This window comes from Podarcis muralis, chromosome 2, assembly GCF_964188315.1.
Source record: "Podarcis muralis chromosome 2, rPodMur119.hap1.1, whole genome shotgun sequence".
Classification (NCBI taxonomy): domain Eukaryota; kingdom Metazoa; phylum Chordata; class Lepidosauria; order Squamata; family Lacertidae; genus Podarcis; species Podarcis muralis.
In genome coordinates, this window is record NC_135656.1 from 83,209,669 (window position 1) to 83,224,241 (window position 14,573).

The 14,573-nt window shown below is 45.6% G+C and overlaps 1 protein-coding gene across 2 annotated transcripts in view; it reads left to right on the forward strand.

Moving 5' to 3' along the window:
- The window catches only part of SLC26A6 (solute carrier family 26 member 6), a 32,642-nt gene extending 20,104 nt beyond the window's left edge, over positions 1-12,538 (forward strand). For both annotated transcript variants that reach the window (XM_028719158.2, XM_077924949.1), the window contains 10 exons: positions 61-156; positions 1,666-1,772; positions 2,346-2,415; positions 3,979-4,071; positions 4,352-4,444; positions 5,201-5,287; positions 6,791-6,991; positions 7,860-7,914; positions 9,375-9,511; positions 10,818-12,538. In XM_028719158.2, coding sequence (XP_028574991.2) covers positions 61-156; positions 1,666-1,772; positions 2,346-2,415; positions 3,979-4,071; positions 4,352-4,444; positions 5,201-5,287; positions 6,791-6,991; positions 7,860-7,914; positions 9,375-9,511; positions 10,818-10,841 — 963 coding nt within the window. In that variant the 3' untranslated portion in view covers positions 10,842-12,538. The remainder of the gene's footprint in view (positions 1-60; positions 157-1,665; positions 1,773-2,345; positions 2,416-3,978; positions 4,072-4,351; positions 4,445-5,200; positions 5,288-6,790; positions 6,992-7,859; positions 7,915-9,374; positions 9,512-10,817) is intronic.
- The last annotated feature ends 2,035 nt before the right edge of the window (positions 12,539-14,573 follow it).

Here is a 14,573-nt window from a genome sequence, read left to right on the forward strand (position 1 = left end):
TGTGGGTGTTACGATACTGCCGATTCTCTATTATATCTTTGCAATTTCCTTGTTCCTCAGGCCATTTTAGCTTCCATCATTATTGTCAACCTGAAGGGCATGTTCAAGCAGTTTAGAGATATCCGTATGCTTTGGAGATCCAACGTTACTGACCTGGTAAGGAAGAAAAGAGGAGCTCCATAGAAATAAGGGGAAACCTGGTTCATCTGCTAGCCTGCTGTGGCCCTGCTCTGACACTGCTGCGCCACACAATCGGCACGATCGCGCAGTGCAGTTCTTGCTAAACTCCAGAACAGCAAATCAGATGTCTCTCTAGCAGACACCTGGAAAAATATGTTAAACCAAACTGGTCCTCCCTAACTAAAACGCACATGATTGCATGTTTGAATGCTTCCCCTAAGGAGTGGGGGTTTGGGGAATCCCTGCACACAGAACCCTTGAGTCATGAAGGAATCTCAGTGCTAGAATTTTTATCCCAAACATTCTAGTTTTCTATGTGCCAGAATGTTTCTCTTGTTGTTGTTTTCCCCAAAAATGAAAAGGAGGGGCAGCATTCAAATACGTATTTCCTGCAGATCTCACTAGCAAATAATTTGTATTTATTGAAGTATTTTCCAGACCCCTGCTGTGTGTCTGGCTTCATTACCCCAGCGATTGTTTTGCCTGCTGCTCCTGGCACATGGCAGTGGCATAAATGTTGGCAACTGCAGCCGAAAGGCTTGAGCTTGTTGCAAACTTTGCAGTGAAGTGCAGAAAGCTCAGCTTACATGATCAAAGCGACAGCCTTCACGCGTCCCGCGGTGCATCCAGGATCCATGCTTCCTTGCACCTCCTGGTACATGCAGGAACAACACATCCCTGGATGATTCCATGCATGCTCTTTAAAATTGCTGGCTTAAAACTATTGTTTTAGCTCTGCTTTAGTTTTTAGGCTATCTTTCATACTTTGTTTGCATTGCACTATTTTATGCTGCCTTGTGTACTCCAGTAAAGGTAAAGGGACCCCTGACCATTAGGTCCAATCGTGTCCGACTCTGGGGTTGCAGCGCTCATCTCGCATTACTGGCCGAGAGAGCCGGCGTACAGCTTCCGGGTCAAGTGGCCAGCATGACTAAGCCGCTTCTTATGAACCAGAGCAGCGCATGGAAACGCCATTTACCTTCCCGCCAGAGTGGTACCTATTTAACTACTTGCACTTTGACGTGCTTCCGAACTGCTAGGTTGGCAGGAGCTGAGCAACGGGAGCTCACCCCGTCGTGGGGATTCAAACCACTGACCTTCTGATCGGCAAGTCCTAGGCTCTGTGGTTTAACCCACAGCGCCACCCATGTCCCTTCAGTAAAAAGACAGGGGTATAAATATAACAATAATGCATAGGACCATCCAGGGGCTCCACAGTAGCCTGCACAATGTATATTAGCCACCCTCTGCCACCCACTGGATAACTCTGCAGTTGCCATGGAGGCAATAGACCTCTGTGTCATTGCCTTGAAGCTTCTGAACAGTCCCAATGGCTTGGTGCAACAGGGAACAGTTGCAGATCAGAACAGACAGTTGCATAATTCAGCAAGTTTTCCTTAAGTCTTCTGTTGATATTTTGGGGCAATTGTACTTACACTTTCTCTATTGTTTCTCTCTCTCTCTCTCTCCTCCCATGCTCTGCAGCTGATCTGGGTTGTAACCTTTATAGCTACTATTGTGTTGAATCTTGACATGGGGCTGGGGGTTGCTGTGGCCTTTTCACTTCTCACCGTAATCTTCCGGACCCAGATGTGAGTATTCCTTGGCCTGCGGAGGAGAGGGGGAGGTGGGCTTGGGAACAGCCCTTTGCCAGGTAGCAGAAAAATGGTAGCATTCTGGTACCACCTCCTGGTGCCACTCAGTTAAAATGTCAGAGCTGAGCCAGGAGCCCAGAAGATCAAGTCAGGAATCAGAGCCAAAGCAGAGAGCAAGCCATAGCGAGGAAAGATGTATCATTACCAGTAGTTTTAGCCTGAACAGAAGCACTTCATAGCCCTTCCTCTTAAGGACAGCCAGTGGCCAGACATTTGGGAAGAAATAAACATTAAAGGAACTGTGTTAGGTCTTTGGCATTCATCAATGCAGCAGTCTGTAATGATGAAAGTGTGGTGATGTCCGACCAATGTGTTCACCTCCCAGGAGATACTTCTCGCCAGAACTGACACTTATTATAATCTCAGACTGGTGTATTGAACAAGTTCCAACTTTCACCCATATGAATTTGGCAACTTCTCCATCAACATAAAATTCCAGGTGCCATGAAGTTGTTGCTAAGTAGACTGAACAGAGTCTTTGCTAATCCCTCTTTTTCCATCTTCTCTAAGGCCCCATTATTCCATTTTAGGACAAGTGCCCACAACTGATGTTTACAGAGATGTAGCTGCATATCAAAAGGTAAAGTACATTTGGAAAATGACTTGGGGAGATGACTATGGAGGGGCTATGTAGAGAATGGCATGTGTGCTTTGAAAAACAAAGCGCTGTGCTTCCTCTTGGACCAAAGCAAACATGAGCAGGAAGAGCCAGGAAGATGTGCATGTCTAATGGAGGGCTGGGATGAGACAATCCCAAGATGCAGAAGGGTTTATCCTTCTCAAGCCCTTTTGCTCACACCTTACTAGGAGCAACCTCTGTTCAACCACAAAGCATTTCACCAAGTGCTGTCTCGAATCCAGATTTCTAGCCACAGAAATCACATGCCCTGTACAAAAGCCTAGCCTTTTTTGTTTGTTTGTTTATCAAATACTTATCCCACCTGTTAGGAGGTCCTACACATGAGTAGGCATCCGGCAGAGACACATGCCTGACTGGCATGTTCTCTCCCTCCTGGTCATTTGGGAGCTTCAGAAGCTTTCTCCAGCCCAAACATCGCAGCGACTGATGCCTTGCAGGCATCAGCACACTTCAGGATCAGCAGAGTCTTGGCAGTCAGTGTAACAGACTCAGTAGCGCCGCATTTTGGCTAAACTACTTTATTTACATATAATACACTCGGAGCATTCTAACTCAGCTCCTTCCTCATCAGCATCAAACAGCAAAGAGAAAGACAAAGGAACAAACGTCCTACATCACAGAAACACAGTAATACAAACATCCTGTCTCCGTCACTTCCCACTATGTGGAATGAAAACATACACCATCATGTGATAAAACCAATCCCATGACTGCAACACAGGGCAAGAATCCTAACATGAAGCACAGGCGATCAACCATGGACTTGTTGTTGTTGTTTAGTCGTTTAGTCGTGTCCGACTCTTCGTGACCCCATGGACCAGAGCACGCCAGGCACCTCTGTCCTCCACTACTTCCCGCAGTTTGGTCAGACTCATGCTGGTAACCTCGAAAACACTATCCAACCATCTCGTCCTCTGTCGCCCCCTTCTCCTTGTGCCCTCCATCTTTCCCAGCATCAGTGTCTTCTCCAGGGAGTCTTCTCTTCTCATGAGGTGGCCAAAGTACTGGAGCCTCAGCTTCACGATCTGTCCTTCCAGTGAGCACTCAGGGCTGATTTCCTTAAGAATGGATGCGTTTGATCTTCTTGCAGTCCATGGGACTCTCAAGAGTCTTCTCCAGCACCATAATTCAAAAGCATCAATTCTTCGGCGATCAGCCTTCTTGATGGTCCAGCTCTCACTTCCATACATCACTACTGGGGAAACCATGGCTTTAACTATACGGACCTTTGTTGGCAAGGTGACGTCTCTACTTCTCAAGATGCTGTCTAGGCCTGTCATTGCCCTTCTCCCAAGAAGGAGGCGTCTTTTAATTTTGTGGCTGCTGTCACCATGGACTTACTTTCTGCTTTATTTTCACAACACCACTTTGAGGGATGTTAGATTGTAATTTGTCCACAGTGAGCTGGTGAGCTTTGTAACTGAGTGGGGATCTGAACAAAAGTCTCCCTGGGTTCAAGCTACTATGACTCCGTACTAACTCCTTGTTTTGTTCTGTTTCTAGGCTGAGGAGATCCCAGGCGTGAAGATTTTCCGCTCCTCCGCTACGATCTATTTTGCTAATGCTGACTTGTATGCAGAAGCCCTAAAGAAGAAGGTGAGGAGGGTTCAGAAGATGTCCCTCATATTTCAGGGGGCAGAGGGTCTCCATGCTGACCAATGCATTAGAAATAAAATGGCTTTGGACTGTATTCCAAAGTTGGGCCTCACTTGCTGAAGCCAAACAGAATTCATAGTATGAAAGAGGCTCATAGACCATGGCTATCACTATATAACACGTACAAGGAGCACATAAGAAGCAAGCAAACAGGCTAGAGTGATCTATACCTTGCTAAAACCAATAGCTGCTGGTACCTAAGTATTTGACTCTTTTTCAGTGTGGCTTTGATGTGGACCGTCTTGTTGAAAAAAAGAAAAAAGCCTTAAAGAAGAAGCAGAAGAAAGACAAGAAGGAAGCCAAGAAGGCAAAGGTGGACCATTTTCTTCTAAATTACTAATTAGTGTGTTTCCATGAAGTTGATTGTGTGTGTAGCTAATTCATAAATAATTTGAGGCAAGAAGGAAAGGCGGCTAGATCATTCTTTTCATGTGGGGACCTGTTCACACATGACACTAAGCACACTTTTGCTAAAAGGACCTTTGGTGTTTTGTAAATACTTGCAGATTTTGTTAATACAGCCCTAAGCCAGCCATGTTTGAACTCGGTGATAGTTAACCTGTAGCCCTTCAGATGCTGTTGGACTACAACTCCCATCATTCCCAACCACTGTCCATGCTGGTTGGAGCTGATGGGGATTGGAGTCCTCCAGCATCTGGAGGTTTACAGGATAGTTACCCCATTTTCAACCTGAAGTGAGATCCATTTAGGTGGGGAATCTTTTTCAGCACGAGGGCCAAATTCCATTTTGTCAACCTTACAGTGGCCACAAACTAGAGGTCAGCAGGGCCAGAGGCAAAAGTGGCCAGATCAATGAACAGTAGAGTGGCTCTAGTTTCTACAAATGCTCACACACCTTGCTCTATCGTGTATGTCATAGTTCAAGGACATCTTCCAGCCACAAGAGCACAGGGTTTGAAGCTTTCTATAGAAGATGTAACTTCTCTGTTCCTTCTGCCTTCTGTTCTTTGTCCCAGAAGTAATTTATGGAGGTTCTCAAAATGTCACATGGAGACACAATTGCTTTGAGTTTACTTGGACTTCTGTTCTGCTCTTGTTTTGGTAACAGAAAATGGCTTCTCAGATCAAAACGGTGTGTGACTCTGGGAGCAACAACCTGGCGTTTGTGGATATAGATATGGAGGCAAGGCCACAGGTATTTATCAATCTGGGCATGAAAGAAAGTTGTGGTCAACATTTCCGGGAGCAGGCATTTAACATGATCATATGAGTAAAACCCATATGATGATGATGATGATGTTTGGTACTGTGGGGAACAATCTGGATTTCTTGTCTCAGGCACCAAAATGTGTTGGTCTGTCTCTGAGTAGACTTGCTGCAAACCCTTCATACCGTTGATAAAGTGACTCTCCACCAGAGCTGCTAGAAAAGCTGTGGCACAAAGCCATTTCCGACCTTGGGAGGAGGTGGTGTTGTGGACCTCATGCCCCCAACACGCGTACGGAGGCTGGCTCCCAGCCCCCGCGCGATCTGGGGAATCCTCGGCCGCACCATCCCCTGGCCAGCCAATCGGCTGGCCCAGGGGGTGTGGCTTGCCTCATTTAAGGCAAGTACGGCCGAGAATCTCCCTCTTTGGCCGCTCAGCTCCTTCGGTTTCCTGCCCACCCTTCAAGGTTTCCCTTCTGACCTTGCTATGAACCTCAGTTGGTCGCCATTAAGGGGCCTGGTAGGAATTTATTCCACTTGGCAAATTGGCACCAGCCATTTGGTTTTTCACCTACCTCGTAGCAAACCGTCACAACTTTCTCAGTTTTGGTGGTTAGGCATTGGTATGGGTATTGTTATGGAGATGTATGGGGGGCGGAGTGCCATCACCTCCCCCAGATATTGAAGGGTATCCCAGTAAAGGATTCCAGGGGGCATGGCCCCATCCAAAGCCTATGGAGGTCAGAGCCTAAGGCACGCCCCTGAGCAGTGACCCCGGGTGAGTTCCTAGTTGATGTGCGTCAGCAGGGCTCACCTTGCTGGTGTTAACCCTTCCCGGTCTTCATGCAAACAGGCTGAAGATTAGCAAAGTCCACCCCTGCTCCTTTTCCAAAAGGCCTGTGCCTGCAGCTGCAGCTCTCTGTACATCTTCTGAATAGAGATGGGTGAATCTGCCAGTTTTGGTTTCTCTTAGTTCCTCATTTTCCCAATCTTAACTTCAATTCTCCACATTTCCACATCAGTTTGTGATTATTTTTAAAGTCCTTATGAAAATTCAGCAGCATTTCAGTTCGAACTTCTAATATACGCATTTTGTATGCAATTTTGCCATATATGCAGATTTTGTGCAAAGCATATTTTCCCTAATTTTTATATTTCCCTTAATATGAATCACTTTTGTCATATTAATATAAGTTCGCTAGTGTATGCATTTTTAGGCACACTTTACTGTGGTATGTGCATTCTTGTGCATGTTGCTTGACTAAAGAACTGCACTGCGAAATTTGCAGAAGTGTGAATTTCCAAGGGTGGTTGTGTTTTGTTCCATGTAGTGTTTTGGAATGTGCAAATTAAATGTGAAATGAATTGAATTTTTCACCCACCCTTAGTGTTGCTGAGACACCCTATGAGCACAGCCAACCTGAGAAAACCCCCATGGCTAGAACACTGTTTCATGTTGCGGGGAAATACTGTGATTTTTCTTTCCTCACAGGAGCAGGGAGATGACACAGCAGCCACTGCTGCTAATGGAAGTGTGACTGACTTGGCCCCCCAAAACCAGAGCCAACCACAACCTTCTGGCAAACCCACTTTGCATTCCCTGGGACTGAAGAAGCCTCCTCTTCACTCGCTCATCCTGGACCTCACCCCTGTCAACTTTGTGGACACCGTCTGCATAAAGACCTTTAAAAACGTAAGGAGAGGACAACAACCAGGAGAGGGACACCTGTCATGAGAGAGTTGTTCTGTGTGCAGCCAAATCTAAAAAGCAAATCTGCCTCATGAGGAAGACTCCTGGAAAGGGAGGGGTTTCAGATGGCTTGAGCTGCTTGACTTCCAGCTAGATGACTGAGAGCCAAACTCCATGTGAGGTTAAATGCAGCTTTGCATCTAAACCTGTAGGTTTCTTGAAATGCAGACGGCACCGGCTGAAGGTGCTGTGAAGAGAGGATTGATATGTAGCAGGATTAGAGAAGGAATTAAGACCTTTCCTCCCCTGCTGGCGTCCTGAGGAAAATCCCTCCTCTGAAGCTGGTGTTTGTTTTGGGGTTTTGTTTTTTGCATTCCCCACTGGTGCTAATACTAACTTTAAAGGAGAGATTTAACATCATGTCTCCTTGGCCCTTCAAAAGGGGTCTCCAACAAACTGTGGCTTCGATTACATTGTGATGTCTAATCTGTGCTTCTGAACCTTGCTCATCACCCGCTTTCATCTGTTAATTGCTTCTCTCTCTTGGCCAATCACATCTGTCACAGAAATTACTGGCATTTAAGACACCAAATAATCCAAATCAGTCAAAATGTGAGGAAGGCATTTTATTTTCTCAGTTTTTCTTTGGCAGACATCTTAACCACTGCCCAATGGCCATTACTACCCACATAAAATTCATTGATTTCAGCAGAAGATTGCACAGGGAGGTCCATGCAGATAACATGTGGGCTTTGTGGAATAACTTCCTAGTAACTGAAGCTGCCCTGCCGTGGCAGGATAGGCAAATGCAACCCCTCAGGTTCCTGCGAAGTATCTTGTCTCAGTTGTTTGTGCTTGTTGTCCTTGGCAGATATTTAGAGATTTCCAAGAGATTGAAGTGGACGTGTTTCTCGTCGGTTGCCATGGTAAGGAGTTCTAGGAAGTCACGGGTCAGACACACTGCAGTAAGCAAGTCATAGCCTGTCAGGGGCTGGACTGGGGAGGAATGGTGGGAGCCACACACACCCTTCTCCTGAACCTTCCCAAGGGCAGGAGGACAGTATTGATTTAGAACAGTGGTTTGCAGAGGGGCATAGTCCAGAGGGGGAAAGCTGGGAAATACTGGGTGAGGAACAGCTAGAAGAGGAAACACCAGGAGAGAGACGGCTAGCAGGTTCAGTATCTTTGGACAGCATTCCTTCGCCTAAGACTAGGTGGGCTCTGAGAGTGATAGAACAGAGAAAGCAGAGGCAACAACCTCATATTACCTGACGTAGGAGTGACGTAGATTAATGGGGGAGGAGGTGAGCCTTTACTGGGAACAACGCCATTTCTAGAAGAGATACGCATTCCTTTGTCTCTCGCTGTGATTATTAAAGAAACTAACTGGTAAGAACGCTCCTTTCGTTTGATCTGCTTATTCACTGCCACTGGGGAAGGGATCTGATTCCCCAAAGCCGAACCTAACCTGAGAGTGTGTGCATCTTCTATCGCTGGTGATTCCTCCATTCTCGGCCTTGTCCTGGATGCGCACTTCCTCCTGCCCTTTGGACTTCTTCTGTTTCATAGTCACATTATTCCACCAAGCCTTTGAATTGGTTAAAAATGTGCTACTGAAGGGCAGAAGGAGCCAGGGATTCAGATACTGTGGCAGAGGGACATAAGTGACTATAATTTGTGATAAATGACAGTGGGATGCACAGTTGCTTATGCTAAAGTTTGAACCTGACTCTTGTTAACAATTCAGGATATGTGGCACAAATGTCCGTGTGTAACGCTGAGAATTCACTACATTTGCTTCAGCTGCTTCTGGTTGGGGGTCCCACAACATCTGGAAGGCATCACAGCAGCCGACCTTTGCCCAGTCTAAATCTTCCTCTGCCCCCCCCCCCAATTAGATCAGCAACTTCAAGGGCAAAAGTGTCTCCCGTCTTCCCTGTGGTGATAGTAGCATCCGGGAATGATTTAGATCAGGGAAAGGGATGAAAAGGTGAAAGACTCTTTTCCAGAGCACCAGTTCCCAGAGCAACTGCAGGGGGCTGCTAGTTAGCTAAGCAGACACACTCCTCACACTCAGTGGGAGGTCCTAATCGTAGATCTCCCACATCAGCATTATGCCTGGTTTGGCCCTAAGTGAAGAAACTGCTCTGTGCCTTGGCTCTTACGTCATGCCCAACTTGTGAGCTCCCAGGGGTATCTGGGTGGCCACCATTGGAGACAAACTCGTAGTCTGATCCAGCCAGCAAATCCCTATGTTTTTAGCTTAGAGGGAAAAACAGGTGATAGGTAGATTCGAGCATTCATGGTTAGTGTGGCTGGCATCAGTTGGCGGAAGTGGGCTGAAATGGCACCCTCACGTGGCTTTTCCTTGTCTTTCCCCCTGTAGCTTCCGTCATTACCCAGCTGGAAAGAGGCAATTTCTTCAGCCAGACCATCACCAAGCAGCACCTTTTCCCTTCTGTACATGATGCTGTTACCTATGTTACCAGGAACCACGGAGAGAGCTTGCCACAAACTGTCACAGTACGTAATTAGCCTTTTCCTTTTCCTTTTCCTTTTCCTTTTCCTTTTCCTTTTCCTTTTCCTTTTCCTTTTCCTTTTCCTTTTCCTTTTCTTCTTTTCTAGCTGGAAACTTTAGTCCTAGAAATCTCACAGGGCAATATCGCATTGCTAATTCCAAGCCAGGCATTCGGACCACAGTAGTGGAACTGTTCATCTTCCTTGCTCAGCCCAGGGTTTGATCATAGATGTCATTAGGCCTCCCTACATTGAAAGGCCAGTGCACACTCCACAGCCAGATCTGTAGAATGGGTGCACCATATCTCAAGCGTGCTAAGGAGACTGCCCCCATCCATTGTGTGCTCTGCCCATCAAATGTACAGTGGTACCTCGGGTTACAGGTGCTTCAGGTTACAGACTCCACTAACCCAGAAATAGTACCTTGGTTTAAGAACTTTGCTTTGGGATGAGAACAGGAATCGTGCGGCGGCAGCGCAGTGGGAGGCCCCATTAGCTAAAGTGGTACCTCAGGCTAAGAACAGTTTCAGGTTAAGAACAGACCTCCAGAACAAATTAAGTTCTTAACCCGAGGTACCACTATACATTGGTTTAACTAAGACACAGCCAATATACTAACCAGGAAGTTGCTTGATCAAATGCCTTCTTTGCCTTGGACTACTGGTTTGCCTGAGGCAGGTCATTACTTCTTTGCCTTGACCTTGCTTCCACAACTGTAACATGGGACTTATCTTGTAGGAATTTCCATACCTGAGCAGTCATGCAAACCCCCAATGTATGTGTTTTAATTGCAGGCAAGTCTGTTTGCACAAATGTTGGTTGTTGATCCGCATGTTCTGGTAAAATTATCCCATCACTTTTCTTGTTGCAAAAAGTCTGACAAGAAAAGTGATGGGAAATTGCAGTAGAAATTGTAGGATAACAGCCTCTAACTGGCAGTGTTGTGTAACATTCGTGCAGACATGTCAGGATGAGCGCTCAATAAGCCAGTGACATTGTATAACATCTGTGCAAGTTACTTGTAAATGCTCGGTAAACTGCTGGCCTGGAAGCTCCCTTAGAGGGGATGTTGTGAAAACAAGAAGCTATTTTCCATCCAGTTTGTACAAGAGTTATTCCTTAGGCAGATCTTGACAGCTTCTTCGATGGACATGTAAAGGCTATGACTGAACAGGCACTAGAGGAATCTATATACATCTCTATCAGAGATATGGATACCTCAGATAATGAACAAGTAAACGGAAGAGAAATGTTGAGTTAATTTGAGGTTCTCAGAAATCAGTGCTAGCAACTTTATTCTTCATCTTCACAGGATAACAACGCCACTAAAATGTAACCAGCGGAATCATCTGCTCCTCCAGTTCTCACAGAGGAGCCAGCACCTTTTCAGATGACTGTATGAATTGCCCTTTTCAAAATAGTTATGTGGGATTCTCCACCACTGGGTGGTGGGAACCTGCGTTGGCTTTTTTTTTGAGAGACTTATTGGGACCTTCAAGAAACTGAGACTCGGTTGAGGGCCTTCCTGCCCACCTACTTCAAAACTCCACAATTCCTGCCGGGGTGGGTGGGGGAGACCCCTTTCAGACATTGGAAGTGCCTCACTTGTTGCTATGGCTACTTTTGGATTTTTCCACTGAATCCTGCCAACTAATTTGGTGAAGCACAGGGTCATCTGCAGCATTCTCTACCTGTTCTAAGTGCCTATCAAGCTGGAGAGGCAGAACACTTAACATATTCCCTCTGGGGGCCTTGGGTCCCCTACTTATTCCTTCTCTCCTGGATTGCAATTTTAAAACCATGTCTGTGGCATCTCCAGTTACAAGGATCAAGTAATCAGTGATAAAAAGAGCCGCCATCATCCAGAGCATATAGACAGACTCTGTATAAAGCAGCTTTATATTTTTGAAGTTGCCCCAATTCAATAGACCCTAACTACAGCTTGCTGAGACAACATACAGGAGGCAAGGTCAAGAGGAATATTACTGCTTCTGGAAAATTATATATGTATTGAAATAATAAATGAATGGAAGTCTGACCTGAGAAAGATTTCATGTGAAAGAGCCCCACTGGAATGGGTGGAATGCGCTGGCGCCCGCCTCTTAATTTGTTTTAAATATGTAGAATCTTATATATCAAATGTCCTTGCCCATTTTGTGTGAGGTATACATTTAGCAGAGTGTGACTGACAACTGATGTAATTGCAGAAAATATTCCGAACATTTTTGTTCTGCCTGAGTGCTGTTCCAGTTTTTTTAAGCTTTGCTAAACTACATTCACTTCAGAAGAAATCAATGAATGCAAAACCCAAACCCCAAGGTCAAGAAAAATGTAAATATGTACAGATTTTACTTAGGAAAACTCTTTTAAGAAATGATATACTATGTCCTTTATTATTGTTGTTATAAATTTGTGGGGGACCCCCCAAAACCCTAAAAATTAATAAATGGTAGGTTTTTTATTAATGGATGAAAGTACAAGCTGCAGGACTGTGCCAGACCAGAAATCCCTGGGCTGTTTTATGCAAACCAGCCTGGCTGGTCTAGTAAAGAGTAAATCTGTTAAAAGGGGTTAATGGGCCATCTGAGAGGAATCCATTGACTTGGGGAGACAGACGCTGCCAAGGCATGTGTGTCTGAGGTGACAGGAAAAGGGAGTCTGGTAGCAAGGGGTTCTGGGAAAGAAAAAGAGGAAGAAAGGCTGGGATCCATCTTTGGGGAGGCTGGCTGCAGGCTGGATGGGAGAGATGCCTTAGACTCCAGGGCTGCACTTCTGCAGGATACAAGCCTCTCTTGAAATGACCATGCTTGAAATGACCAAAATCTGGACTCCTGCCATGCAGACTGAAGGTGTAAATAGGTGAATAAACTGTATTTCTTAAAGCTATGATTGTTTCTGCCGTGTCTCAATTCTCCAGAGGACCACAGACACTGGGTGACTGCCTGGAGCCCCATGGACTCTTGCCACCAACTGACACACACATAGAGAGAGGCACATAACTTTTGTAACATTATTTATCACTTATGCAATTTATTGTTCCCATCATACCAAATTATTTCCAGAATAATCTGCCCAAGTATTAGGGCAGAATGGAACAGCAGTTCATTCTCAGATGCATTCAGAGCATGGTCAACAACTAATGAGAATTTTAGACATCGCGTGTAAAATAAGTTAACATTTCAAATCTAAATAATGAAATGAATTATTATCCAAAAGCTGCTAATTACCATAATGGCCAAGTCACACATGAGTCTCTATGGTTTAGGCACAGATTGGTCCAATGCACAGCCCAAAGGCCACATGTAGCCCTGTGTAGGGAAGTTTTTAATGACTGATGTTTTAATGTATTTTTAATCTTTTGTTGGAAGCTGCCCAGAGTGGCTGGGGAAACCCAGCCAGATGGGTGGTAGAAATAATACATCATCAGCATCATCAGCATCATCATTATTTATTATTATTATTATCTGCAGCCCTCAATGCCTTTTTTGTGGCCCTCAGTAACATTTGACACACACACACCCTTGTGCTTCCTTTCCAAAGCCGGGTATGGAGGCACTGGGCTTTGGGAAGGAGGCATGAGGGCTTTGACAGAGTCCTAGAGTTCTCCTGCCTGTTTCCCAATGCCTAGTTAGCAGTTTCCCAGCTTTGGAAAGGAGCTGGGAGGGCTCTAGGACCCTGCCTGAGCCTAGAGCCTCCTTCCCAAAGCCCAGAACTTCACTTAGCCAGCTTTGGGAAGACAGCACGAGGGTTGGGTGGGGGGCGTCAAACTTTGGGCTTGCTTCCCCCCACCCCCGCCACCACCTCCACGTGACAAGGCTATGAGCAGCCTGCAGGTTCCATGTTGAAGTACCCTTGCGGCCATCTTGGTATGAAAAGCTGGGTTTACACATCACGCCCAAAAAGGACTAAACAAGACAGGGATTTGCACGAAATGCTAATGAATATGTATATATGCAAATTTAGAATGACTATAACTCAAATAGCAATAAATCCATCTCAGCATAATGGGGAAGACTGTGAGCTGTGTGGCAGCTCAATCTGCTGTCCATGAGCTTGCTGTCGATGGGCAACTTCAAGGCCCCTCCTGTCCCCCTTCTTATGGCAGAGCAAAACATTTGGCACCAGCTTGTCTGCAGAAGTTACCAGAAGGAGGTGCACGAGGCGCCATCCCACCAGATTCATGTAGGGTTTACTCCTTAGCATTTTCTTCTCCTGAAGATATCCCACAAGGCAGTGGGGATTTAGGATCAGAGTTTTCCTTCTGGTTGTACCATGGCCATGGAAGGGGAAGCGAGGCTGCTTCGTGGCTCACCATTAAAGGCTACCTTCTGGTACAGAATAACATGCCTTGTATCTCACAGCTTGAAGGATAACCCTTGGTTGCCCTGGATGGAAGACAGAGAGGGGCATGCAAAGGTGTACACAGAACAGGCAAGTAAAAACTAGCCGACTGGACAATGGTAACGTTCACACCCATTGCTCCGCCCACTTTTGCTTCTTGCCCCGCCCACAACTTACAAGTGGCCCCAAGCAGGTTGCCAACAAGGGAATGTGGACCTCAGGCTAAAAAAGGCTCCATGCTTCTGCTATGCAGAAGAGAGCCTGATTTAGTTCAATATGACTTCCTCCTATGCAAGTAGCTATATGGGATTGCAGATAAACAATGTAACTGTACTTTTAATGTTTCAGGGTTAGCAGTTGCTAATGCAGAAATAATAATAATCTCTATACATTCTGGCAAGCGACCTTTGGATTTCGGCCTCAAAGCTGCCAGAAGATAACTTATTTTCAGATAAATCAGGGATGGTAAATTGCTATAAATCTAATCCTGGGTTTTATTCAACATTGTCCTGCTTTGTTTTTACTAGCTCACCCCCATCTTTTCTTAAACAAGCCTTACATGGTTGTAATTTGGATGATTGATGTGTTCCTTTGAGAATCCTCCCACCTCCATTTAAGTCCCCTCCAGTGACTCAGAATTTTACCCAAAGCCCAAAGGCCCAAATGACATTACATTTGACTGCTGAGACAAAAAAATTGAATACAACCTAAATAATACATAAAAGGC